This window comes from Caretta caretta, chromosome 26, assembly GCF_965140235.1.
Source record: "Caretta caretta isolate rCarCar2 chromosome 26, rCarCar1.hap1, whole genome shotgun sequence".
Classification (NCBI taxonomy): domain Eukaryota; kingdom Metazoa; phylum Chordata; order Testudines; family Cheloniidae; genus Caretta; species Caretta caretta.
In genome coordinates this window covers 1,482,191-1,510,029 of record NC_134231.1, presented here as the reverse complement: position 1 = coordinate 1,510,029, position 27,839 = coordinate 1,482,191, and the positions used below count along the sequence as shown (strand labels likewise).

Genomic DNA, 27,839 nt, shown 5'->3' with positions numbered 1-27,839 from the left:
ATAGTGCATCCGTAGCTAAGAGTTTAGCTGTTTCCTTGTTTCTGAAGCTTTAAGACTGAGCTGAAATTTTTAGGTGCTTTAATTTTTTGGGTGCTCAGAAAGAGCGCTTGAACAGCCTGATTTTCAGAAAGTGCTGGGCACATGCTCCCTGGCAGTCAGGCCCCTTCACTCTCCACCAAAACCAGAGGCAGCCTCAAGTTACTGTCACTCTTGGAAACTGTGACCACGCTCCCTTGATAAAGCATGAGGGAAAAATGTTTGACTCCCAAGGTGTGAATGGACGTTTGAAAATATCAGCTACTCTGTGTGAGGTCATAATGGTGGACTATCGTAAAATCACAGATGTGGGAATGCTTTTCAGAGACTGGACCAGTGGTTCCTGTACTACTAAAATGCCCAGATTCCATTTACATACATTCTTTAATGCTACCTCACATCTCCCTCGCTTGTTTTTGTGTTCTTAGTTTCTGCTGTGGTCCTCCTCCTACCACCCCTGCCTTACCATTACTCCTCCACCAGTTGTACCCTCCTCCCCATTCCTCCTCAAAATTACACTTGTGGTATATTTGTGTATTACACTGCTGTGAACCTTTAACATACATGTTTTTAACTAAGCATACAAGTTGCTAGAGATACTGCCTTTTAGAACAGAGCTACAGCGGGGAAGATATGTTCTTTTCCACTTGCACTATCTTACAAATATCCTGAAGAGAAAGCTGGACTTGGCCCTTAGCTATACTGTCCCTAGTATGTTGTAAATGGTTTTGTTTACTTGTAAGTCTTCCTCTGGGTGCCAGTCAGTGAGTAATGAAGTCTCACAGGACATGTGAACATGTCACATGATACTGGAATTCATCTTAAACCTGGTGCTTTTCCATTTAGAAGGAAGGGTGGGAACCCAGAGAGAGACAAAGGATTTCCGCCTTGTGCCAAAGCTATAAAAGGGGGTGGAACAGAACATTGTCGGGCTCAACGGGTAGTGATCAATGGCTCCATGTCTAGTTGGCAGCCGGTATCAAGTGGAGTGCCCCAAGGGTCAGTCCTGGGGCCGGTTTTGTTCAATATCTTCATAAATGATCTGGAGGATGGTGTGGATTGCACTCTCAGCAAATTTGCGGATGATACTAAACTGGGAGGAGTGGTAGATATGCTGGAGGGGAGGGATAGGATACAGAAGGACCTAGACAAATTGGAGGATTGGGCCAAAAGAAATCTGATGAGGTTCAATAAGGATAAGTGCAGGGTCCTGCACTTAGGACAGAAGAACCCAATGCACAGCTACAGACTAGGGACCGAATGGCTAGGCAGCAGTTCTGCGGAAAAGGACCTAGGGGTGACAGTGGACGAGAAGCTGGATACGAGTCAGCAGTGTGCCCTTGTTGCCAAGAAGGCCAATGGCATTTTGGGATGTATAAGTAGGGGCATAGCGAGCAGATCGAGGGACGTGATCGTTCCCCTCTATTCGACATTGGTGAGGCCTCATCTGGAGTACTGTGTCCAGTTTTGGGCCCCACACTTCAAGAAGGATGTGGATAAATTGGAGAGAGTCCAGCGAAGGGCAACAAAAATGATTAGGGGTCTGGAACACATGAGTTATGAGGAGAGGCTGAGGGAGCTGGGATTGTTTAGCCTGCAGAAGAGAAGAATGAGGGGGGATTTGATAGCTGCTTTCAACTACCTGAAAGGGGGTTCCAAAGAGGATGGCTCTAGACTGTTCTCAATGGTATCAGATGACAGAACGAGGAGTAATGGTCTCAAGCTGCAGTGGGGGAGGTTTAGATTGGATATTAGGAAAAACTTTTTCACTAAGAGGGTGGTGAAACACTGGAATGCGTTACCTAGGGAGGTGGTAGAATCTCCTTCCTTAGAGGTTTTTAAGGTCAGGCTTGACAAAGCCCTGGCTGGGATGATTTAACTGGGAATTGGTCCTGCTTCGAGCAGGGGGTTGGACTAGATGACCTTCTGGGGTCCCTTCCAACCCTGATATTCTATGATTCAGAGTAGCAGCCATGTTAGTCTGTATTTGCAAAAAGAAAAGGAGTACTTGTGGCATCTTAGAAACTAACATTTATTTGAGCATCAGATAAATAAGCTGTAGCTCACGAAAGCTTATGCTCAAAAAAAGGTTAGCCTCTAAGGTGCCACAAATACTCCTTTTCTTTTTGGCCCTAGTATATTCCTCCCCTTCCCCTCCACTCCTGGAAAATGAGTGGAATTCTACAGCTGTCTTCAGAACACACACTTGCCTAGAAAACCTGCTGCAGCTTCCCTGAGAAATCACTGCCAAAAGTTCCTGTTACCACTGTGGTTGGTGAATCTGACCCTAGCCAAAATTTACAAATCAGTGCTTGTATTTGTGCAGTAGATTTCTATAACTTACTTTACAGTTGTTCTACCTTTCCTTCACCTTGTTTAGCACAAGTCAAAAGCACAGCAAATTCATTCACATATACCAATGACCTCACTTCCTCCCTTTAATTCCAGTAGCTTTAATAGTTAATTTCAGTCCAACTACCCACACACAGTCTCCTTAGCTATTTTTACCCTTCAGCTAATGAAACTTAAACTATGGCGAGTGAAGCTTTGCAGAGAAGGTTGAACAGACTGACACCCACTACAGCAACTAAGATAGTGCAGCAGCACCTGTTTTTCCACACACTTTTTATTTTAAGACATTTGCTTGACTTTCTGTGCTTGTAGATGCTGCGCCTTTTACGAAGGCGAGAAGGTTCAGGGCTCTAAAGTATTCTTGTACAATGCAGTGTATAAGACCTAGGAACCAATGTTCAAAAAGTTACAAAGTTGTGCTGCTCAAAGCTTCTCCCATTTATGCACATCACTGCGTTAAGTAAATGATCACTTCCACAGCACACTGATGTTTGTCATTTAAGGAAAATTTCATCATGTGTACTTCTATAATTCAATGAACCTCTGAAATCTACTGTAATGGGAATAGCTACACTTTATAGTGGAGAGGCTAAAAAGAGCACTTTAGCACATGCTATCTTGAAATATTAGCATGAAAGTGAACATCCAAAGGAAAGGTACAATACTTAACTGCAGTGTCAAATCTGTTATTCTGGAGAAAAAATTGCCCCATGAATAGGAAGAATATACAGTGAGTAGTTTTCTTTGTAAATGAAATTTGGGGGATGTACAAGGAAGTTAGGTATAGCATTGTTCTGCAACTGCATTCACTTTGCAAATCCAGAATGTATTTATACAAAATAAAAAAATGCAGAAAAACAGGCTGTTCTGACTCTGCAGAACAATTGTAACCAGTCGTATAGGGACAGATGCCACATTAACTTCTCCCGCTGTCAATTCTCAAATAGTATTTTTTTGTTCAGTAAGTTGTGCACCAGTTGCTGCCATCACTGGGCATCAACCCTCCAGTAATAAGGAGAATAAGGTCAACAAACCACCAGATACCAAGTCCTCCAAGAGTTAGTAGTTTTCCCACTGCTGTCCCTGTATGGCCCAGGCAGAATCGATCCACTCCAAAACAACCCAGGAAGAAGGAGTAGAGTAAAGTGGTTATAAAGTAATGGCCAGTGTACCTACAATAAATGAAGAATGAATAAATTAAAACTTCAAATACAGTTTCACTTGAAGAAAGGAGAAAAAAGACACCCTTTCATAAACTTGAGCCTTTGCTGTGTCAACTGCCTCAATTTTTACAGTATAGCTCCCTCTAATGGACTTTGGGGAATTTACATATTATAACTCTTATGAAACTTTTCAGAGTAACAGCCGTGTTAGTCTGTATTCGCAAAAAGAAAAGGAGTACTTGTGGCACCTTAGAGACTAACCAATTTATTTGGAGCATGAGTTTTCGTGAGCTACAGCTCACTTCAGCGGATGCATGGTGGGAGGAGGTATTGTTTCATGATCTCTGTGTGTATATAAAGTCTGCTGCAGTTTCCACGGTATACATCCGATGAAGTGAGCTGTAGCTCACGAAAGCTCATGCTCAAATAAATTGGTTAGTCTCTAAGGTGCCACAAGTACTCCTTTTCTTCTTATGAAACTATGGGCCAATGAACAATGCAATCTAATAAAACACAAAGGAGTTCCCACGGTATCTTGAGGCAGGCAGAAAATCCATTAAGCAAAGGAAGGATAAAAATACATACAAAGTTACAACAACCCAGCCAATAGTTGAAGCAGCAAGTTACAATGATGTCTTAGCTACCAACCCTATCTTCCAAAATGTAATACATTTCTGAAGGAAATAAACCTTACTTTATACATGGTTTATTCCCTCGTAGGAAAGTCCGAGGATCTGCACACTCAATACCATCTAGTGCTTTGCACTGCACTGGAGTGTGGTCTACGTCGCTATAGGCTTGGCCACCAAACTGTCAGAGGGGAAACAAATCACACACACAATTGAGAAATTATTTACCTGAGGGAGGGAGAAAAAGGCCAGTTAAAAGGATATTTTCTTATCACAAAGTAAAAGGGGAGAAGGCCCTCAGTACTAAGTGTCTAATACTTATTGTTGGTTCAGTAAATGCCTGCAGTCTTGTTCAGTCACTACGTTATTTTTGTCCTCCCTGGTGTTTATAACTCCGAGTTTAGTATGATCTGCAAGTTTCATTAACATACACTCTATGCTTCTCCCCACACACTCACATCGCTGTGAATTCTCTGTCAGTGGACAAAGATTTAAAAAAAAGGGGGGGTGGGTGAGAAAGCCTGGATCTGTGCTGGAAATGACCCACCTTGATTACCATGCACATTGTAGGGAGAGTGGTCACTTTGGATGAGCTATTACCAGCAGGAGAGTGAGTTTGTGTGTGTGTGTTTTTTGGAGGGGGGTGAGGGGGTGAGAGAACCTGGATTTGTGCAGGAAATGGCCCACCTTGATTATCATGCACATTGTGTAGAGAGTTGTCACTTTGGATGGGCTATTACCAGCAGGAGAGTGAGTTTGTGTGTGGGGGGGTGGAGGGTGAGAAAACCTGGATTTGTGCTGGAAGTGGCCCAACTTGATGATCACTTTAGATAAGCTATTACCAGCAGGACAGTGGGGTGGGAGGAGGTATTGTTTCATGATCTCTGTGTGTATATAAAGTCTGCTGCAGTTTCCACGGTATGCATCCGATGAAGTCAACGGGTCCTACTGAAAGGTGAACTGTCAAGTTGGAGGGAGGTTACCAGTGGAGTTCCTCAAGGATCAGTTTTGGGACCAATCTTATTTAATCTTTTTATTACTGACCTGGGCACAAAAAGTGGGAATGTGCTAATAAAGTTTGCAGATGATACAAAGCTAGGAGGTATTGCTAATTTAGAGAAGGACAGGGATACCCTACAGGAGGATCTGGATGACCTTGTAAACTGGAGTAATAGGAATAGGATGAAATTTAATAGTGAGAAGTGTAAGGTCATGCATTTAGGGATTAATAACAAGAATTTTAGTTATAAGCTAGGGACGCATCAGCTAGAAGTAACGGAGGAGGAAAAGGACCTTGGAGTATTGGTTGATCATAGGATGACTATGAGCTGCCAATGTGATATGGCTGTGAAAAAAGCTAATGTCATCTTGGGATGCATCAGGAGAGGTATTTCCAGTAGGGATAAGGAGGTTTTAGTACCATTATATAAGGCACTGGTGAGACCTCACCTGGAATACTGTGTGCAGTTCTGGTCTCCCATGTTTAAGAAGGATGAATTCAAACTGGAACAGGTACAGAGAAGGGCTACTGGGATGATCCGAGGAATGGAAAACTTGCCTTATGAAAGGAGACTCAGGGAGCTTGGCTTGTTTAGCCTAACTAAAAGAAGGTTGAGGGGAGATATGATTGCTCTCTATAAATATATCAGAGGGATAAATACCAGAGAGGGAGAGGAATTATTTAAACTCAGTACCAATGTGGACACAAGAACAAATGGATATAAACTGGCCACTAGGAAATTTAGATTAGAAATTAGACGAAGGTTTCTAACCATCAGAGGAGTGAAGTTTTGGAATAGCCTTCCGAGGGAAGTAGTGGGGGCAAAAGATCTATCTTGCTTTAAGATTAAACTCGATAAGTTTATGGAGGAGATGGTATGATGGGATAACATGGTTTTGGTAATTAAATATTCATGGTAAATAGGCCCAATGGCCTGTGATGGGTTTTTAGATGGGGTAAGATCCAAGTTACCCGGGAAAGAATTTTCTGTAGTATCTGGCTGATGAATCTTGCCCATATGCTCAGGGTTTAGCTGATCGCCATATTTGGGGTCGGGAAGGAATTTTCCTCCAGGGCAGATTGGAAGGCCCTGGAGGTTTTTTGCCTTCCTCTGTAGCATGGGGCACGGGTCACTTGCTGGAGGATTCTCTGCTCCTTGAGGTCTTCAAACTACAATTTGAGGACTTCAATAGCACAGATATAGGTGTGAGGTCTTTTTTAGGAGTGGTGGGTGAAATTCTGTGGCCTGCATTGTGCAGGAGGTCAGACTAGATGATCATAATGGTCCCTTCTGGCCTAAATATCTATGAATCTATGAAAGTGAGCTGTAGCTCACAAAAGCTCATGCTCAAATAAATTGGTTAGTCTCTAAGGTGCCACAAGTACTCCTTTTTTAAAGATTTAACTGTGCCCTAGTGGCTAGTAGTCCACAATATATCACCTTGTACGTCAGCTAACTGAAAAACCTCAAGTGCTAAATGCTGTTGCTTTTCCCATAGGAAGCACAGCAGATTACCGTGGAGGGATGAGAAAGAAAAGAGTAGTTTTCACCCTCACAAAACTGCTTTTGGGATAGAAAAGTGGACCCTGCACCTTTACGTCTTCCCTAAGAGTTCCATGATCAGGAGGAGCAAGTGCCTTGGAAACCTTTTCCTTTCACGTCCTGAATATTGCTTCTGCCAGGAGAGGGAACTTCCACAATCCATAGCCTTCTGTGGGTGAGGGAGAAGCACATCCGCAAATCCACTGGCTGCAGAGCTGCAGCAGAAAGCTCTTGGGGGAGGTATTCTATTCCCTTATGCTGGCATAGCACTTTTGGTGTGCAATTATTACAAACCACCGCTGCTTCTAAGGAGAAGTTCCATTCAGGCTAAAGGTCCATGGATATCCAAGACCACCCCAGTGTGTGAATATTCTCTGAGAAGTTACAAAATCATCTTTTTTCACCCCACCTTAACACATCCGTAACCCAATTCTCGCTGTGCAGTAATATTTCCAACATGGTCTACTGGATCCTCACATTCAATGAACTCCTCTGGCCTGTAAATGATCAAAACCCATCATGTTCACACAGTTAAAAGTGGGGGGAGAGGGAGAATAAGGTAATTTATAAGAGAAAACATCACGTTGAGGTCCTCTATCTTCCCCTTCACCTAGCCCTGTCACCCGTTCTTGTAGGTGCCCCATTTCCTGTTATCACCCCATCTATCCCAGTCGGTCACTTGTCATCCCTTTCTGAATGCCCCCTTCTGCTGACCACTATGCAGGAGTCTCTTTGCCCAGTATAACCCTGTTCTCAGCACCAGACCAGCTCCTCGTCTGCCCCCCAACCTCCTCCTTCTCCTCCGCCCCCAGCCCCCCACCACTCCTCCCGCCCCCCACTTTGCCCCCCCATCACTCCCCCAGCAGCCCCTGCCCCCCCCGCTCACAGGTAGGTGCAGAGCACAAGCGGCGCCTGCGGGTCCCCGTAGTCACAGGCCGGGGCCGGGCTGCCCGCGGGCTGCTCGGGCTCGGCCTCCCCGGGGTCCCCGGTCGCGTTGTGCTGGTGGCTCCGGGACACGCCCTGCAGCAGCAGCAGGTTCCCCAGCAGCAGCGCTGCTTGCCCGCACAGCAGCACGTAACTCACCGGCCACCCGACCCCCGGCACCATCGTGCCCGCCCTGCCCGCCTCCCCGGCGCCCCCACCCGGCCTGCGCTGCTAGGAAACACCGCCAGAAACCACGCCAGCTAGGCCACACCGGCGAGAGCGCAACCTACCTCCTCCCGGCCAATGGGAGTCCTGAGTGTTTCTGAGGAGGCGGGATCTCGAGACGAATAGCCCACTCCACCAATAGATCCGCACATTACCGGCCAATCAGCGACAGGCATGAAGCAAGCTGGGTTGGCTGGCGGAGAGGGGCGGTACTACTGCACACGGTAACAAGATTGGTTCCTCCCCCGGCCCTGGCGACCAATGGGTGAGGAGGGGGCGGGGAAAGGCCACAAGCTCGGGGTGTCGGGGTGAGTGGAATGGTTGTGGCCTTAGGATGTGTCTACACTGTACAGTGATCCAGGTTTCAGCCCCAAGCTCCTTCCATCCACACACAGTGCAAAGCAGCTTGACTTGGGTCAGTAGCATTCACCCAGGACCCTGATCCTAGGGCCCAGCTGGGGTGTTCAGAGCCCAAGTCCTGCTGTGACTTGGGGCTTTCAGCGGGTCCTTGGTATCTCTTCTAGGCTGGTACCCAAGATATTCAAGCACAGAGTCATAGATGTTAAGGCCAGAAGACTATTGTGATCAGCTAGTGCACAGGTTTCAGAGGAGCAGCCGTGTTAGTCTGTATTCGCAGAAAGAACAGGAGGACTTGTGGCACCTTAGAGACTAACCCATTTATTTGAGCACGAGCTTTCGTGAGCTACAGCTCACTTCATCGGATGTGAACTAGTGCACTGTTTCTCAAATGCGGACACCAGGGGTTTCCCTCATCCCGTCCCCTTCGCCCCTGTTGTTCCTGCATGTGCGGCCTCTCTGGAGACACAGGTGGGACACACAACGCTTAAGGAGCAAGGTGAGGCGGTGAGGAAGGGGATGAGAAGGCGAGTGGCGAGGTGAGCAGCAGGCGGAGGGGTCTGGCGGGGGACTGAAGGGGTGAGTGGCAAGCCAGCAGCAGGGTGAGGAGATGGGCAGGTGGGCTGGCTGTGAGTGGGGGAGTGAGGAGGCGAGCAGCAGGGAGGCTGAGGGGGTGAGGAGGCAAGCAGCGAGCCAGCAGCAGGGTGATGAGGTGGGCAGGGTGGGTCTGGCTGCAAGCAGGGGAGAGACAAGGCGGGCAGGGGGGTGTCTGTGGCAGGGGAGTGGGGTGGAGTGAGGAGGGACACAGGAGGCGGGCGGGGGGTGAGGAGGTGAGCAGTGGGGGCATGGGCAGCAGGTGGAGCCCCTCTTTGGGGAGGCTACCCCCCACTCCACCCCTTCTGCCCATGCTCCCCTCCCAGCAGCTGGAGCCCCAAGACCCCCTGCGCCTGGAGCCACAAGCCCCCGGCCCAGAGAATCCCCGAGCACACCACCCCTGTGGCCGGAGGAGCCCCAGGCTGGCTGTAGCCCCATGGACCCCCACCCCCCACCTGCCTGGAGGAGCCCCAGGCTGGCCAAAACCCGGAGTGCTTCCCCTGCGCCCCCCGCTTGTCCAGAGGAGCTCTGGGCCAGCCGAAGCCCTGAGCCCCCCCCCCACCTGCCCAGAGGAGCCCCGGGCCAGCCACAGCTGTCTGTCCCCTGCCCAGACCTAAGCCACCCAGATGTGTTTTTCATTATTATATGGACTTCTATTATGTCAAAGCATTTTTAAATTTACTTCAGAATTGTTATACAGACCACTTCTTTTACCATAAAGCAAAAGAAACAATAATAATAAAGACAAGAACGTGCAAAGCACCTGATTTGTGTTTCTATTCTGTTAGGTCCAGTAAAGAATAGAGAGAACTGTGTGTGATTTTTGTTATTGTCTGCCACCACCACCACCCCGCCAAAAAACCCCTTACATTAATAAATTACAATGATTTGGATGTATATATGTGTGCATATTATTTTATTAACTTTAGGTAAAATAAATAATTGTAGGAAAAAGTGTCAGTGTGGCCACCCGCAAGAGTTGATGGCCGCACTCTGAGGCCACCAAAAAATTTGTTGCAAGAACCCCTGACAAGTCTGACTCCCTATATAACATTAGCTATAGGACTTCCCTGAATTAATTCTTGCTTCAAGTCCAGTAGTTGTGGTTGAACTCAAGAATATTTTTTATACAAACAACCAATAGTGATGGAAAGATTTCCAGTGAAGGCAAATCCTTCACTGCAACTGTTGGTAAATAAATACTACCACCACCTTACAGCACCCCTGCTACCATGGTGAGATAATGACTCCAGAAGAAGCATGCTTCCCATTGAACCATCTGTTCATCAGAAAATAAAATAGCTTTAATGCTTAGCTATAATCATGGGAACTTACTTACTTTTCTTACTATTTCTACAGCTTTCTTACAAGAGGTGTCAAAGTAGAGAGGACCCTAATTTCCTCCCTGCCCTACCTCTCCCTACTTCAATCCCTCAGCTGAACCTAGCTGATGGATCGCCACTTTTTGAGGATGATGAGAGGTCATACTGGTTTTAAAACATACTTGCGCCTAAGTTTCCCTAGGCTGCCTCATGGAGAACTGTTTATCTAATAAAAGCCAGGATCCCTTTGATTAAGGAATGTGCAGAGGCAAGCCTTAGCCCCCCCCCTCCTGTGTTATTTTATCAATTAAATTACACATTAATGACTGCAGCATCAGGGCCAATGTTCGTGACTATATGCTGCTGTCTGATCTTCTGTCATAGGTGTTCTTCATGCCTTGATGGTGTTTCCCAGCAACAGCTTCTGCGAGGGATTTAATTGATTTCTGGCCTTCCAAGAAAACCAAAGACCTAACATTTCATTTAAAAAAATATTTTTAAGAACATACAGGAGAGTACCCCACTTTACCCAGTAATGGGGATTTGAAATACAAATGTCTTTTTTCCTTAGGTTTTCTTTAAAGTATTTATAAAATCACAATTGCGGGATGTGAAGGATCCAGTTATCTGATAATGCTTTCATGGGCCCTCAGGTCTCCTGGGCCATCACTTAGGTTTTAAGGCTGGAGTCTCTTGCTCTACGACCAATAACCAGGATGTTACCCACTATAGCAAAGCAGACTGGGGGTATTGTTTTCTCTCAAAGGTGTCAGATAATATCCCCCGAATAAATCAATTATAGTAGCCACTTTGGGAGAAAACGTAACCAAGAAGAAATGTTTAACATTAAGCTGTTAGTCAGGGTCTTACATAAGGTCCAGGAAAGCTAGCAAACAATCTAGGTTATAGTGCAAGGTACAGCTCCCCTTTTATGGCATGGTAAAACCTGCCTGTGTAGAGGAGTCACTATGCCCTGTGGTTTAGTTTCATATTATCACCGGCTATGGTTTCCTGTGGGGTGGGGGGAATGATATGTCCAACATGCACACTGCACTTTTATTAACATACATATTTCCTTCATAACGTCACTTCCCTGAGACATTTCCAGCTTCTGACTCCCACCCTTTGGAGGGCATCAGACAACCTGTATTTAAATCCCAGAACCCAGAAATTAAACATGTCCTAGTTTCATATTTACGAATTTCCCGCAAAGTCTTCATCTTCAATGCTTTTCTCATATCCCTTGATTTTTGTTTTGTTATAATACCAAAGTCTGAGCCATAGGAAGACTCATTCATCCGTTCTTCTACCTGTGTCGAGCAAACCATTTGTTGTAGGCATTGTTTTGCAGAGGTGAGCAAGGAGCCTCGATTTAATTTTGGATAACAGTTCCTGACACTTCCAGAGCTACTGTAGTTTTCTTTGATTTTCTCTTATCCGGAGTTCACCGGTCTGAATTTCAACAGATACACAGATAAACGTGCAACACTTATGTGTGAATTTGTTTCCGAAATTCCCAAGTGTAATCCACCCTGCCCCCAGGATGTGCCCTCCCCCAGCTCCTGGTGCCTCCCCCACCCCTGGATCCCTGCCCCTGGGGTGTCCCCACCCCAGCTCCTTGTGCCTGGCCCGGTCGCTGCCCCGGCAGGGGGGCGGGAACCACGTGCGCAGTGGGGGTGCTGAGAGCCACTGAACCAAACTGCGACCCCTGTGTGAGGGGAGCCACTTCAAGCGGGGGGGTGGCAGCAGCAGCCCCCCCGGTTCCCGCCCCCAGCGGCCCGCCCCCGGCCCTGGGGTGTCCCCGCCCCAGCTCCACCCCTGGCCGGCGGCGGGCGGCGGGCGGAGGAGGCCGCGGCGCGCAGGCTCCAGAGGACGCAGAGCGGCCGCTGCCCCAGGCCCGCAGCCGCCCGAGCTGGAGCCGGGGATGGGGACGGGCATGGCCTGGGCCCGGGCCGCGGGGAGCGGCCTCGTCCTCCTGCTCCTCGCGGGGCCGGGCCTGCCGGCGGAGCGGCCAGGTGAGTGCGGCTCCCGGGAAGGGCCCGCGGCGGGGGCCCCCGGCCGCGCCTCCCCCGGGGCTCCCCGCCCACAGGGGTCCCGACCCCGGGGGGTCGCAGCATCGAGTCCCCAGCCTGGGTAAGGGGCAGCAGCCCCCCCACGCCCCCGGGCTCCCAGCCCAGGGAGGTCCTGAACCCAGCACAGACCCCAAGCTTCAGGGGAGGGACGTGCTCTGCGCAGGACCCCACGGAGCTCATGGGCTCCCAAACCGCGGGTCAGGGGAGCGCCGTGTGGCAGCCGCCTGCCCCTGCCTCCTCTTCCCAGGGCGTCGGGCATCTCGCCGAGGTCCTGACTCCCGGGGCGGCCTGTGGCAGCAGGGCCCGAGCCCAGAGAGCGCTCGCAATACATGTGGGGACCCCAGGAGCTGGGACAGAGGGGAGGCCTTTGGGATATACCTAACAAAAAGATCTAGCTGTGATTCGTGATTCCCAATTTGCCTTCTGGTTTTCTGCTTTGAAAATGGCCCTTGTTTTTGAACCGAATTTGGAGGAGTTGTCAAAATCTCATTTAGGGAAGGCAGGTACTCAGTTAAGTTTTCAAACCAGGGAAACTGGTGTCCTTAAAGGCAGATATGGAAAAGATCCTTCACATCTACATTTTTTCCCATGTAAACCTGGAGTGTTGGAAGCTCTGTCTTGGAGTTCTCAAACTTCATTGCACCGCGACAACAAAAATTACTTAATGTGACTCCAGGAGTGGGCACTGAAGCCTGATCCTGCCTGCGCCGCCCTGGACAGGTGTGTGTGTGTGAGTCAAAGCCAAAGCTCCCTGGGTGTGTGTGGGGAGCAAAGCCGAAGCCCAAGGACTTCAGCCCCAGGCGGGGGGCTTGTAACCTGAGCCCCGTGACACAGGGGTGAAGCCCTGGTCCCCAGCAAGTCTAATGCCAGCCCTGGTGACCCCATTAAAACAGAGTTGCAACCACTGTTCCCTCTAAGCAGTGCGCGTGTGTGTGTGCACACAAATCCTAAACCCTGCGCACACGGCGAAACACTGCACACAAAAATTTGCACAGAAGCACAACAATTTGCACAGAAGAAATTTTTTGCACACACGGCCTGTCAAAAATTAGAGGGAACGTTGGTCGCAACCTACAGTTTGGGAACTGCTGATCTACCTCATTATCTTCTGGATTATAGAGTTTTCTGACTTTTGAGAGTATGCTGGGTTTTACCTCTTCTTCTGTATGAAAAAGAATCTTTATCACCCTCTCAAAAGGTAATGTTTCTAGTATTTTAGTCCCTGTTAGTAATTAAATAGGTGGCAGTTTTTTGCCCTTTTAGCATTGTGCTGAAGAAGAGAGGTTTTTATTGCGTTCTGATTGATATTTTAATAGTATGACATGGATGTCACCTTTTTAGTTTGTGTATGGTTTTTTTGTATTTGCAAAAGACATAATGTCATATGTGGTCTAATAAAATTGAACTGAATTGTTACAGTCACATCACCCAACCTGGAGGTGCTTTCGGCATGCAGACTTCAGGCAAAGGGGAAACCTCAGTGACAGGAGTTCCCCTCTTCAGGGAAACCCTAGTATCCAGACCTCTAAATCCTTAGCTAGGGGAGCACTCTGTATCAGAATCCCACAGTTGGCACTCCCCAATCTCTGGCTAGGGGAGCATTTTGTAAAGCAAACTCCCCTCCACACCCCGAGTTTCATGTAGATGCCTAAAACTTTGGTCAAGGGGGAGCTTTCTGTGATAGAAGCACCCCTACCATGGGGACTCCTGGGGCACAGCTGCCAACGGTTGTGAGTTCAATCCTTGAGGGGCCCATTTATGGATCTGGAGCAAATATTGGGGATTGGTGCTCCTTTGAGCAGGGGGATGGACTAGATGACCTCCTGAGGTCCCTTCCAACCCTGATATTCTATGATTATTTTGAAAACACCCCAATAAATAGATAGAAGTTGGAGCGTCACTTGGAAACTGATAAGTCACTGAGGAAGCCATTATCACAAAAAGATGTACATTAATTAGTAAATGCCATCAGTTATGTATGTTGGGCATTATTTTCCCTACCTATACCCCTAGAAAGGTCAAGTATTAGTCTAATATAGTAATAAAATGTTCTAACATTGCGTGGGAGAGGAGCTATGCCTTGTGCTTACTAGAGTTTCTGACTTTCAGGGTTTAGTTTTTTCCCTGATATTTAGAGTCTTATACCAATTCTGACTTTCTAACTACATATTTTATCAATTTAAAAAGTTATTTTCAAAGCACATCTCAACATTTATGCTCTGAATTTTCCTGGCAGTTGCAATCTTCAGTTCTGAGAATTCTCTTGTTTAATCCTTGAAAATTGCTGAGCTGCCTTAGAGAGCTTCCTCCATCTCAGCAACACATATGGGGACAGAACTCAGCAGAAGAGTCAGGGCATAGGAAGTTGTTTTCCCCTGTAGTGGAATAAAAGGAGGAAGAATAAACTTAAAAATAGCTAAGATTGGTTCTTTCAGTGCTTATTTAAAAAAAAAAAAAAAGAACTTTGAAAATTTACTTTATGGTAGCTTGACACTGGAAAAACGTTAACTGCCAGCTTTACCTGAGCTGTATGGGACTTTGAGTTATGTGGTTAACTCAGCAGGAGAGTGAGTTTGTGTGTGTGTGTGGGGCGGTGAGAAAACCTGGATTTGTGCTGGAAATGGCCCAACTTGATTATCATACACATTGTAAGGAGAGTGATCACTTTAGATAAGCTATTACCAGCAGGAGAGTGGGGTGGGAGGAGGTATTGTTTCATGGTCTCTGTGTATATAAAAAGATCTTCTACACTTTCCACAGTATGCATCCGATGAAGTGAGCTGTAGTTCATGAAAGCGTATGCTCAAATAAATTGGTTAGTCTCTAAGGTGCCACAAGTACTCCTTTTCTTTTTGCGAATACAGACTAACACGGCTGTTACTCTGAAACCTGTGGTTAACATTAAATATCTTGGAGTATATCCTCTCTTGTGGTTCAACTTGTATGAAGTCTAGTTTGTTTTGGTAACCAAAAATGGCCACCATACTTAATTTGTCTGAGATACTAGTATGATGGGCTTGGGGGAGATGAGAGTCTAAGTTAGGGAGCTTGGAGACTGACTGTCTAAGGTCAGAGACAGTGGAGCAGGTACTTGGTATGTTATGAAAACCAGGATGAAAACTTAAAAAAAAATTGGATTTAGAGGTGGCTTGGTAGCCAGGGAAGGTGGCAAAGAGTCCCACTTCCTGTACAAGAGAGTAGTCATCTGGTGCCTTCTGGACATTAGCGTAGGAATTAAGAAAGGCCAGAAGCAGGCATGGTATACCGTCTAGACTATTACCATTTAAGGCATGGATCAGGATTTCAGCAGGAGTGAGGTAAAGATGGATTCTAGCATTATTTCTGAAGGAGGAAGACATGAGTAGACCAGGGAAAATACTGCAAGAAATAAGAAAGTTTCGGGTCAGGGAAGACTCCCTAGATTTCTGGTCTAGGATAAAAAAATTAAAGTTTGAGGGCGGGACAGTGAGGAATCTCTTTCTGGCACAGGGAGAGCCTGACTTGTTTCTATGGTGCTTTGAAGATAGAGCAGCACGGCGTATGTGTTAGGCACAGTCTAGCCTATGAAGTATGAGCTTTGAGGATCAGTATGGCTGCAGGAAATGGTGACTTTAAATGAAACTGGTGGATCTTTGGTGGTAGACTTGTTCCGCACAAACCACCGTCCTGCATGCTACATGCATTTCTGTAGACTGATCGCACATTTGCTGAAGACCAGGAGACACGTAGGCTCCTCAACAACACTGGTTAAACTCTCTGCATTCTGGGTCTGCATCCTAGATTGTGTACAGCTTTCCCACACAGCTTGGCATTTGCATTAAGGAGGACGTGGTTTGTATTAATCTCTAAATAATACATAAGTGAGCCCAAGCAATATCTTCAAAACAAAGCTGAAACATCTTAATTTCCCCAAAGCCATGAAAGATGAAAACTTGCTTCTGCCGTGAAGTATACTCTTTGTATTCTAATCCCATAGAAGGCCTCGAATGCAGTAAAATTCTACGGTCTCTCCCCTTCCCCGCCCCCACAGTGCTTTAATTTTGTTGACGGAAAAGATTGTTGTGCATGAGCATAAAATGAATTGTGCAGTTCACCTTTCCTGTTACTCACTGTAATTAATTATATTTCTAAGTATTTAATGCATCCAGATACTACAGTAATAGGTATCTTTTTATAAATGTTTTAATAATCATGAGTAGGTTAGAACTCATTATTATTGCTAATTGTGATGTTTTCTGAGTTGCTAGGTTTAATTTATTGTGTATCTGAGTCATTCAAGTTTATGGTAAATGAGCTAATTCCTGGGTTGGAGGTACTCCCACAGCAAGTCCAATGCACACCTGAACAACGCTGTTTGTTTTTTCCATGTGCTTCTATGTGACATTTTTTTCTCCCAGAAGGCTCAGTATTGTGAATTGGAAATTCAGTAGGATACTTTGAAGTAGGGAAACCCAGTTGCTGCAGTATTAATGGAGGTCTTCTGTGTAGTAAAGTTCATAATAACCATGCGAAGGAGCAAGCAAAATCAGCTGGAGTCAAAGTCTAGTCTCTTCTCTCCCTTTAAGAGGTGGTGATATACCCACCCAGAGTTAAATACATAAATCCACGCAGCAAGAGCCAAAAGTTCCCAGGAAAAGGGGAGCCCTGTGCATGAGTCACGCAGTACAGTTATTGCTGGTCCTTCCGCTGCATTGCTGGATCCAGGGATGCTGCCAGGAGTAGGGTCTTCTCTCAGTGACAGAATCTCTGCATCCATTGATCTCTTTGTTTAGAGAGGTGGGGTGAGTTTTTTACGTGCCTTTATTGCTCTGATTTGGCTAGCAGCAGCCTGAACTAATGGATCACACAGTTGGTGTGACCTATGCTAGGAAAACGATCTGGTTTTAACTGCTAGTTTGTTGCCCATCATAACAAAGCTTGAGCTGACTTTTTGTTCACACCAGGGTCTTTAACACCACTTGAAGGGAACGGGGGAGGAGTTGGGAGTCACTGGCAATGTATCACAATCAGGGCATATCTTCTAATGTAGACACAGACTATATGATGCTGTGTTGTAGTTCTGATTGCAATTAAACCATGGAAAGATCTGTAAATGTGTTTAGGTTGTAAAGGCTGGGGTGGGAGAAGTCATATGATACTAGTTATCATCTACAGATCCTCTTGCTGGAGCAGAAAGGGCCCTAACTACTTAAAATGCTGCCTTAAAACTGTACAGGGCTTCTGTGATTGTGTGCTATATTTTAATGGTTCTCAAACTTTCACACACGGTGGACCACTTGCAAAGTTCCTCTTGTGACTCACCTTCCCCTCCCACACCTTCCACTTGGCAATTGGAGCCGGGTTAATTGAAAAAGTCATTAGGATAATATTAATGAGACAAAATAATTGCAATGGGTGCAGCTGCTTGTGAATGTGGTCACAACTGAAATTACACTTAAGAAAGAATGACCAAAACAGGTGGTTAGATATGAGGAGGAGTGTGGTACAAATGACTAGACCGGGGTGGGGAAACGTTTTGGTCCGAGGGCCACATCTGGGTGGGGAAATTGTATGAAGGGCCATGAATGTAGGTCTGGGGCATGGGGTTGGGGTGCGGGAGGGAGTGCAGGCTGTCGGAGAGGGTGTGGTGTGCAGGAAGGGGCTCAGGGCAGGGGGTTGGGGTGCAGCAGGGGGCTCAGGGCAGGGGGTTGGGGTGCAGAAGGGGGTGCAGAGTGTGGGAGGGGATTGGGGTGCAGGGGGGCTAGGGGTCTCAGGGAAGGGGGTTGGGTTGCGGGAGTGGGGGATAGAGGGCTCCATGCACAGCCCTCGGGCACTGCCCCCCACAGCTCCCATTGGCCAGGAATGGGGAACCGCCGCCAATGGGAGCTTCGGGGATGGTACCCACAGGCGATGGCAGCGTGCGGCAGAGCTGCCTGCCCCGCCCCACCCCCAGGAGCCACTGCCAGACATGCTGGCCACTTCCGGGAGCGGCGCGGGGCCAGGGCAGGAAGGGCTGGCAATCCTGGGAGCAAGATTGGAACTGCGGGCCATAGTTTGCCCTCCCCTGGTCTAGAGAGAACAGCCTGATCCAATGGCAGGAAGCAACATCACTAGAAGAATACAGAGGCAGTGCTGCAGATGACTGCAAAATGTGCTGCAGACAATCAAATTATGATGCTTTATAAAAAAATAAGAAAATTATCCGTAAAATCACTTACATTGGAGAGAGTATAAAAGTAGTTCTACCCTTTCACAGTCCTCTTATATATGAAACAGTTGAGGGTCACTAATTTCTGAGCTACAACCTTTATTTCCTATTACAGTTACCTCTCTAATTCAAAACAACTGGGCAGATATAGTGGGTCACTTGCACTTGTTCACAGAGCTTCAACACACACAGTTCTTATGAGGGGTAGTGACTGGGAAGTGATCTGTCTGCTGGAAAGTGTCAAGATTAGGGCTCAGTCCTCCAAGGCACTAAGCACTTCCTGAGAAACACTCAGGCTTTGTTTTCACTAGGGGAAAGTCGTGTGTTCTTAGCTAGCATGGGATAAAATCCTTGGGGAGACCAGGCAGTCTGTAGTTTTTATATGAATTTGCAGGTCAAAGTAAAGTTTGTGGGGGAGCCTAGGGTTTGCCCAGACCTGTGAACTAGCTAACTTGAGTTAAGGACTCACCACATTTCCCAAGTGAAGACCAGGGCTGAGTGTGTCTGAACCTGCTCTGATCAAGAGGGAGCAGTATGTGTTGGATGGGATTGACAGTGGTCCACACCCTGCAGGATTACCTCCATCCCTTCCAAGGTCTGTGTTTATCTAGTTTATCCAGCTAAGATAAGGAAGCATGGCTTAATAGCTGATCTTTCTTGTAAGAGGGAATTGCTTTTTGTTTTCATTTCTTTAATTTTACTCTGCTTTCTTAATTTATTTTCCTGACTGAATTTTAAATCCCTGGAATCTAGTGCACAGTCTAGGACTGTTAAATGTGGATGAAATGTTGTATGGGGAATTCAGATAGTAGCTAGTCAGACTCTTTATAAGTATTTGAGTAAATGCGATGGCTGTATGTGCTAGAATCAACTCTTTTGTTCAGGGGTTGCCTCGGGATTAAGTGCTTCACTTTTTCAGCAAGTCCAGAGTTGGTTTTTGTTTCCTGAGGAGATTCCTGCCATATAAACTCTGGTTATCTTGTACATAGTGGTGGATATGTGTATTTTTTTGTCTTTTATTGGATTGAGCCTTTAAAACCAAATGGGGAATACTGAGTAAACTGGGTTTGGGGTGGGGGGTGGTGGGAGGAAATGCATATTGAAGGAGGAGCGTAGAAGCAGTCTAATGCAAATTTATGTAAAGTTCATGTCAAGCTGTCCTCCAAAAAGTAGGATCCTTTGATTTAATTAAACATCAATATTTTATCTTTTTAACTTTTTTTAAATTTAGAAAGTTTTTAACGAGTTTACATATCTTTGCTGTGTAAATATCAGAAACAAAACAATAGTTACAACTGTTCTTTTGTTTAAAGAGACATACAGGAATACAGTAATCATATCTTTCTATTTAACAGGGTGTTACCATATTAGAGAAAAAAGACCAGGAGTACTTGTGGCACCTTAGAGACTAACAAATTTATTTGAGCATAAGCTTTCGTGGGCTATATTAGAGAGTGAGTATCATCATAACACCTATAATATGTCTTTTCTAAGAGATTTTCAATTTATTTATTTTTGGACAATTGTTTGGAAACAGTTTTTTGCTTTTTTAATTTTACATTTTGATAGTAAGCATTCTGCTAGACAGAAATGAGAGAACGTAACTTCTTATGACAGACTGTACAGAAAATACACGCCTTTCAAAGTAGAAAGGGGAGAGAAGGTTAGTGCAGTGTATGTAAGGTACGTTTCCAAATTGGGGAGTCACGTGGGGAGGAAGGAGAACAGAAGGTGAGGGGAGAGAAGTGCCTGTTGGGATATGTAGTAGAAAATTATATCATCCTTTTCTTATCGCTGCCTCCTCGTCTTCCAGATCCATTGAGATGCAGCTTCCCACGAGAGTTGGATGTCCACCTACGTCCTTCAGTTACTCTAGCTCTGCTCGTTGTTTCAATCCCTCATCTTTCAGTTCTGTGTGCCTTCAGCATAGCATTCAGCTTTGTGAAATCTGCCATGTTTAATGGAATCTTAATGTTTTATCCTGAAGGAGTCCGAAAATGTTCCACAAAGTATATGGGGTTCCCTTCACCCACCACTCAAATGCAGCCACCTCTTCGTGTGGGATATGGAAGCTGTTTAATAGTGGACAGTAATTATTTACAAAAATCTGGGACAGGATGTGAAGAAGAATCCCTCTGCAATTGCAAATGGAAGTGCTAGAAATGGCAAGTGGGGAGTTGTCACTTGTGAGAGCGTAGATTGTGGTGGCTTATCCCAGGGAAGGAAGTGGCCCTTCCCTCTGTTATCTTCTGCCTGAGGATGTGACTGTCGGATGTTCTTTACCTTCTCTAGACTTTATGAACAAGGGCTATTGTGAGCTGGGGTTGTAGTCTTCTGGCATATCCTCCAATCAATAAATCAGAGTAACTAAAGAGTGTTTTACTGCAGTACATGCATTACACCTTCCTTTTCCCCAAGAAGTGGTGTAGCTCTGTGAGTGGCTACACTTCGCTAGCGTGATTTGATACTCTCTGAGTGGATAGCAGGGTGTGGGAGACCGGAACTGAAAATACTCTAGTTGCTTTTCGTTAGATATTGTTGGTGGAAAAGTGCCTGGGGCTCCAGTCTTTATTTGTCACTGCAGCAGTGACAATACAGAACCTGTCTGGTCCTTAAAACTAATTCTGGGCATAAGCCCAGTTATTGGTGAGTAAAATGATTAGCTTTTCAGGGCTATGAAGAGTCTTCCAGATGCTGTTTGCCACCTAAGATAGGCAAAGCAGGTCTTCTTTTGTGTGGACTTGTTTTTCAGTACCTCTGTAGATCACTGTAAGTTTTAGTTTTGTAACTGTGCCCAAAGATGTGCGAGATGCCTTGCGGAAACAAAACCAGAGAGCTTAAAGCCAATACATCTAGACATGAGCAAGCCTATAAATATAGGAAAAGAGGAGGGGATGAGGAAGTGTAGCAGTATTTCCATAAGGGCTACTGTATCAGGATCATGTGGTGGCTCAGTTTAGATGTGTGCACATTTGAAGACTTTATAAACCAATAAATATACTGCTGATTTATTGGGTCCCCTCTCATGAGCACTGGAGAAAAACTGAGTCTTAAGGAGAGATGTGAAAGGGTGGCTCAATGGATTGGAGCTGGGAGGGTGTCTCTGGCTTAGGGAGAGCAGTAAAAGAATGCATGGACGAGTCTGTGGGGAAAAGTAGATGAATGGGGGTATCTAGATTGGCATTGCTGACAGCAGAGAGGGTGAATGGTGCTGTAGACAAATACATAGCCAGGGCTGGAGTTATGTAGGGTCTTACTGATGGCAAATTTAACCAGCACTTTGTTCACAAGATCACAGTACAGTGGAGAGTTAGCTTCCAGGATACAGTATTGTAGAATAAGATGGGATTCTGGTAATGTTTAAAACCTCTGAATTGAGACTTGAGAGACCTGGTTCTGTTCCTCGCTCTGCCACTGACCTGCTGGGTGACCTTGAGCAAGTCACTTCAATTCTCTGTGCCTCAGTTTCCCCATCTGTAGAATGGGGATAATGATACTGACCTCTTTTGAAAGGGCTTTGAGATCTGCTGATGAGAGGTGCTATATATGAGCTAGATTTTATTATTAATGGCAGTATCACAAATGTGATTTGGATTGGCCTGTCAGTCTAGTGGCAGTTTGAGGTGTTGCATTGTGGGGACTGGAGTCCTGGTTCTGAGATTAGTCCCTCATATTCAGATCTCTTCTCTCATGAGGGGCCGAGCCAACTGCAGACAGTCCACTGAGAGATGTATTCAGCTATTCTCTGCCTGAAGCCAAACTCCGTCAACACACTGAGAGGAGTACAAGATGGGCTGGGCCATGGAAGCCAAAGTTTAATTTAGCACTTAACTAGTTGCCATTGTACAGAGAGGCAAGAACCCATCTATCCGAGAGCACTTTAAAAAGGCCAAAGACATGCAGAGTATCATTTTGTGTGGGCAAAACAGACTTGGATAAACTCTCTGGTTTAAAACTGGGGGTGGTTTATGTTCGTGTCTTTCTTCTCAGTGAAGTATCCATTATTAAACATATGGTACAGTTCCTTTCTATGTTTGCAAGGCAGAGCTAAGTATCTCATAGTAAGGGTGCCCTCCTTTTTGTCAACCCTTTCAACAACGATACACTAGAGAGAAGCACAAAGCTGCACCATGGGTAAGTTGATTTCCCCCCTGTCTTGTGTCGGAAATGTCTGAACTGTGGTGCATAAGTTAATATAGACAGAGCTCCCTGAAGGAGAGATCCGTGTCCTTCTCTGTCTGTACAGTGCGGAGTGCTCTGAGCAGTCAGAGAACAGCAGGACTGGTGCAGGAATCTACTAGTAAGAAAAACTCTCACAAACTTTTTCTTCACTGACAAAAAGCCTTCTTCGTTTTAATGAGAACTGACATGCCTTAGGATTTTATAATGAGATAACCAAGTGGAGACAAGGCACCTGTAGCTTTTACTGTAAAGTACCTAGGGAGGCTGAACCCTATATCCTTTGTCTGTGATGGATTTCACCTAGTTTACTTCATGGTAAAACTACAGAGCCTTGTCTCCAGTATGCTTTGACAGCAGGATTGCTGCTGCCATGATAAAACCACAGCTTGTTTGTCAGTGAAGACGTAGCTCAAGTGTGAAGGGCCTCATAATTCTACAGGGACACTTGTGCTGAATCAAGAGCAGTCTCAGGGGACCCCCAACTTAGATCTAGAGAGTAGCCATGGTGACACAAGGCAGTGTTGTCAATGCAAAATGTTACTAGTCTGTGTATAACACACATGGACCCTGACCCCCCAAACTGACTGTTATTTGTTCAGAGCCAAATACTTGAACTGGAAAGGTACTCCAGAGTTAAAAATTTGCTGTCCTCTTAAAGGACCGTACCTGCTGAGCTCCATCAGCTGGACCACAGGACAGCAGTGCTTGGAATAAAAGGTTTTTTTGGGATGTGTGTGCAGTATTAGCATGGAGAGGCACTGTTAAACTGGCATGGTGCTTTAATAACTTGACATGTTTTGGCTTATTTTAATGCAAATCCCTGTTGGAGAGACTGTCTTACCCAGCTTCCTCAAAATCCCTGCAGCAAGTGGCCAAGCAAAGAGCGCCCCCAGATGTTTAAATTTCAGTGCAGTTTGCTTGCACTGACGACGATGAGGGATGGTATTTTTAAAGGAGCCTAAAGAGTTGGTGACCCAAGTCCCGTTGAATTTCAAACTCTGTTAGATGCCTTTTGAAAATTCCAGCCTACTCTCAAGTGATGGAGCAGGCCTCCAGTGGGAGAGTGCTTAAGTCATGGTGATGACCCAAAGTGTGACGTACAAAGCAGTAAATACATCTGTAGTAGAAAGTGGAGTTGTTCTTCAAAGCTGAGCTGCTGCTTTAAAATAAGTGCTGTGTATTGGTAAATAGCTGCTCTATTCCTTTTCCTCCCATTGTGGCAAACAGCTAGTGTGAGCTCCAGTTGGACTGTAGCTTGTGGAAGATCCTCAGTGATGATAAACTACAAGAACTGCAATGTAGTTTTGGAAATTATTACAGGAAATAGAAGTATTTCCCTCCCTCTTTATTTTAGGTTTTAAAGCTTGTGCCCTTCTGGTGAGCTCATTGATTCCACCGTTATGTGCCAGTAAAATCTGTTGTACTTAAAACCCTTTGTAGCTCCCATAACCATCTTTCCAAGGGGAGGTTTCAGAGTAACAGCCGTGTTAGTCTGTATTCGCAAAACGAAAAGGAGTACTTGTGGCACCTTAGAGACTAACCAATTTATTTGAGCATAAGCTTTCGTGAGCTATAGCTCACTCCATCGGATGCTGAAGTCAGCTGTAGCTCACGAAAGCTTATGTGCAAATAAATTGGTTAGTCTCTAAGGTGCCACAAGTACTCCTTTTCTTTTTCCAAGGGGAGTGGCTATTGGCTTAAGCACAGACCCTGTTTTTTTTTGGCTGATCATAAACCCACATGTGCTACCTTATTTTATAGTGTAAATGCATTAGAAGCATTTTATCCCACAACTGGTGTGTAACTGATTCTCCTTAAACAGCTCAGTTGTCCAGCAGTCCTTATCAGGAAGCATCTGCATCATGTTGCTGGCGGGCCTGTATAAATCCTGGTTTGAGAGTAGCAGCCATGTTAGTCTGTATCCGCAAAAAGAAAAGGAGGACTTGTGGGACCTTAGAGACTTACAAATTTATTTGAGCATAAGCTTTCGTGAGCTACAGCTCACTTCATCGGATGCTGAAGTGAGCTGTAGCTCACGAAAGCTTATGCGCAAATAAATTAGTCTCTAAGGTGCCACAAGTACTCCTTTTTTTTTTTTTGGTATAAATCCTTTATGTAACAACAATATTCTATGCTAGACTCTCTCATGAAAGAGACTACGTCTTCATTATATATTGCATGCATTCAGTAAGTCCTTAAAATGCTTTTTCGTGACTTACTGTGCTTTAACAGCCTTTAACATGTAAAAGCTTTGACTGGCATTGCTGAATTTTGTAGGACTTGTTGCCTGGGTTTGCTGCTGCTACACCATGGGGAGGGAGAAAAGTAGGTTTTAGGAGCCTCTCTAGTATAATCTAGGGAGGCAGTGTGGCCTAGTGGAAAGACCATTGGACGTGGATTCAGGAGTTGTGGAGGTTCCATTCCCAGCTCTGCCACTGGTCTGCTGGGTGACCTTGGGCAAGTTCCTACCCCTCTTTGTGCCTCATTTTCCCCACATGTCATAATGGGGCTAATGATACTGATGCCTCTGTATAGTGCTTTGAAACATGATGAAAGGTGTAAGGTGTTGTTTGTATTTTAAGAGACTATTGCGGATTGTCAAGTCTTGAATGAGCTTCTTATTTGAAACAGTCTGGATAACTTAGTTTATTACTGTCCACTTCTCAGGTGATCACTGTATTTTGTGGCAGTTGCGTATTTGGAAGTCATTTTGTGGCCTGAAAGTTTTTATCTGGCTGGGTGGTGTTCTGACCTGTGCTCCCCTGCACTTGTCAGAAGCACCCTCTTCAGAAGGGGGTTGATCTCTTTAAAGATATGTTGCTGCCTTGGTAGTACAATACTTTCATGAACAATAGGCTGGTTGGCAGAATTTATTTTCTTCCTCTAGACAGGTCATTAAATGCTGAGTATAAGCTTCCTAGTTTGTCCCTCTTTGATGCATAAGGTTGGATAGTATCCTATATCTGTATGAAGAAGATACCATACCTGATATTAAGTATGCTGTCAGTTGTTGATACCTTTGTTTGTATCAATTTAAAAATAAAGGGTCTTAGATAGAAAGCCAGTTAGAAGAGTCAATCTGGTTCCAGATTTATCATAGGTACTTGTCAAGGCTGAATACCCACTCTGTCACTCCAAGTGCAGAAAGTGGGGGCCAGCAAGGATTCTAAAAATTAATACTTGCCACTCCAGGCTTGTATTAAACTCCCAAGGTTACAGCTTCTCTCTGACCTGGGCTTGGTAAATGCTGCCACCATCCAAATGCAAAAAAACCCCTCCTTGGATCCGGGAAGGAACACTTGGGAATTCCTCCCTGTGGGGAACCCTCAAGCCCTTTCATGCTCCTTCAGGGGAAGAGCTGTGAAAGAAAACAAAGGAAATTAGCTGTGGCCACCAGCTAATCAAACAGCATATGCACAAACCTCTTAGGACACAAAAATCCAAATCCTTCTTTAAAAAGATAAATTTTATTAAAACAAAAAGAAAAAAAAAATACATCTGGAACTTAGACTGTTGCTAGATTTTAAAAGAGCAATCCCCAAAATTAAGAACCCAAAATAGCTTTCTTGGGGGTTCAGCTTAAAGGTTACAAGCAAACAAAAGCATCTGGGATTAGCACAGAGGAGATCCACAAGCCAGAATAAACCTGATCGCGTTTATCTAAACGTGTCCTATCCAAATGATTCCTTCTAGGTATGGAAGATAATTTTTCATACCTGGTTCGAACTTTACACAGCATTACTGCTTATGGCGTTGCTGCACTGTCCCTGCTTCTCCAGAGAACAACAGAGAAAGGACAAAAAGAACAGGAGTACTTGTGGCACCTTAAAAAGAAAAGGAGGACTTGTGGCACCTTGGAGACCTCAGAGACTTAACAAATTTATTTGAGCATAAGCTTTCGTGGGCTACAGCCCACTTCATCGGATGCATAGAATGGAATATATAGTAAGAAGATATAAATATACATACAGAGAACATGAAAAGGTGGAATTAGCCATACCAACTGTAAGAGGCTAATTAATTAAGATGAGCTATTATCAACAGGAGAAAAAAACTTTTGTAGTGATAATCAAGATGGCCCATTTAGACAGTTGACAAAAAGGTGTGAGGATACTTAACATGACAAGTTTCAGAGTAGCAGCCGTGTTAGTCTGTATCCGCAAAAAGAAAAGGAGGACTTGTGGCACCTTAGAGACTAACCAATTTATTTGAGCATAAGCTTTCGTGAGCTACAGCTCACTTCATCGGATGCATTCAGTGGAAAATACAGTGGGGAGATTTATATACACAGAGAACATGAAACAATGGGTGTCACCATATACACGGTAATGAGAGTGATCAGGTAAGGTGAGCTATTACCAGCAGGAGAGCGGGGGGACGGACGGACGGACGGACCTTTTGTAATGATAATCAAGGTGGGCCATTTCCAGCAGTTGGCACCCTGACAGCAGGATTGTCTGGCTATGTAGACTCCCTCCTGAGGTCCTTCACTACCAGCACTCCCAGCTATCTTTGAGACACCACTGACTTCCTGAGGAAACTACAATCCATCGGTGATCTTCCTGAAAACACCATCCTGGCCACTATGGATGTAGAAGCCCTCGACACCAACATTCCACACAAAGATGGACTACAAGCCGTCAGGAACAGTATCCCCGATAATGTCACGGCTAACCTGGTGGCTGAACTTTGTGACTTTGTCCTCACCCATAACTATTTCACATTTGGAGACAATGAATACCTTCAAATCAGCGGCACTGCTATGGGTACCCGCATGGCCCCACAGTATGCCAACATTTTTATGGCTGACTTAGAACAACGCTTCCTCAGCTCTCGTCCCCTAACGCCCCTACTCCACTTGCACTATATTGATGACATCATCATCATCTGGCCCCATGGAAAAGAAGCCCTTGAGGAATTCCACCATGATTTCAACAATTTCCATCCCACCATCAACCTCAGCCTGGACCAGTCCACACAAGAGATCCACTTTCCTGGACACTACGGTGCTAATAAGCAATGGTCACATAAACACCACCCTATACCGGAAACCTACTGACCGCTATGCCTACCTACATGCCTCCAGCTTTCATCCAGACCACACCACACAATCCATTGTCTACAGCCAAGCTCTATGATACAACCACATTTGCTCCAACCCCTCAGACAGAGATAAACACCTACAAGATCTCTATCAAGCATTCTTACAACTACAGTACCCACCTGCTGAAGTGAAGAAACAGATTGACAGAG

The 27,839-nt window shown here is 45.5% G+C and overlaps 2 protein-coding genes across 3 annotated transcripts in view; one reads left to right on the top strand and one right to left on the bottom strand.

Moving 5' to 3' along the window:
• Positions 1–2,624: 2,624 nt before the first annotated feature.
• On the bottom strand, positions 2,625–7,872 carry TM2D2 (TM2 domain containing 2). Its single transcript, XM_048829360.2, has 4 exons — positions 7,610–7,872; positions 7,133–7,220; positions 4,246–4,361; positions 2,625–3,560 (listed from the first exon to the last, which is right to left on the bottom strand). The coding sequence occupies exons 1-4, from the start codon at positions 7,828–7,830 to the stop codon at positions 3,347–3,349; spliced, it is 639 nt and encodes a 212-aa protein (XP_048685317.1). The 5' UTR covers positions 7,831–7,872; the 3' UTR covers positions 2,625–3,346.
• A 4,104-nt stretch (positions 7,873–11,976) lies between these two features.
• The window catches only part of LOC125626410 (disintegrin and metalloproteinase domain-containing protein 9), a 53,133-nt gene continuing 37,270 nt past the window's right edge, over positions 11,977–27,839 (top strand). The window contains exon 1 of one of the 2 annotated variants that reach the window (XM_048829336.2): positions 11,977–12,160. In XM_048829336.2, coding sequence (XP_048685293.1) covers positions 12,070–12,160 — 91 coding nt within the window. In that variant the 5' untranslated portion in view covers positions 11,977–12,069. The remainder of the gene's footprint in view (positions 12,161–27,839) is intronic. The other variant, XM_048829335.2, reaches the window with a different exon arrangement.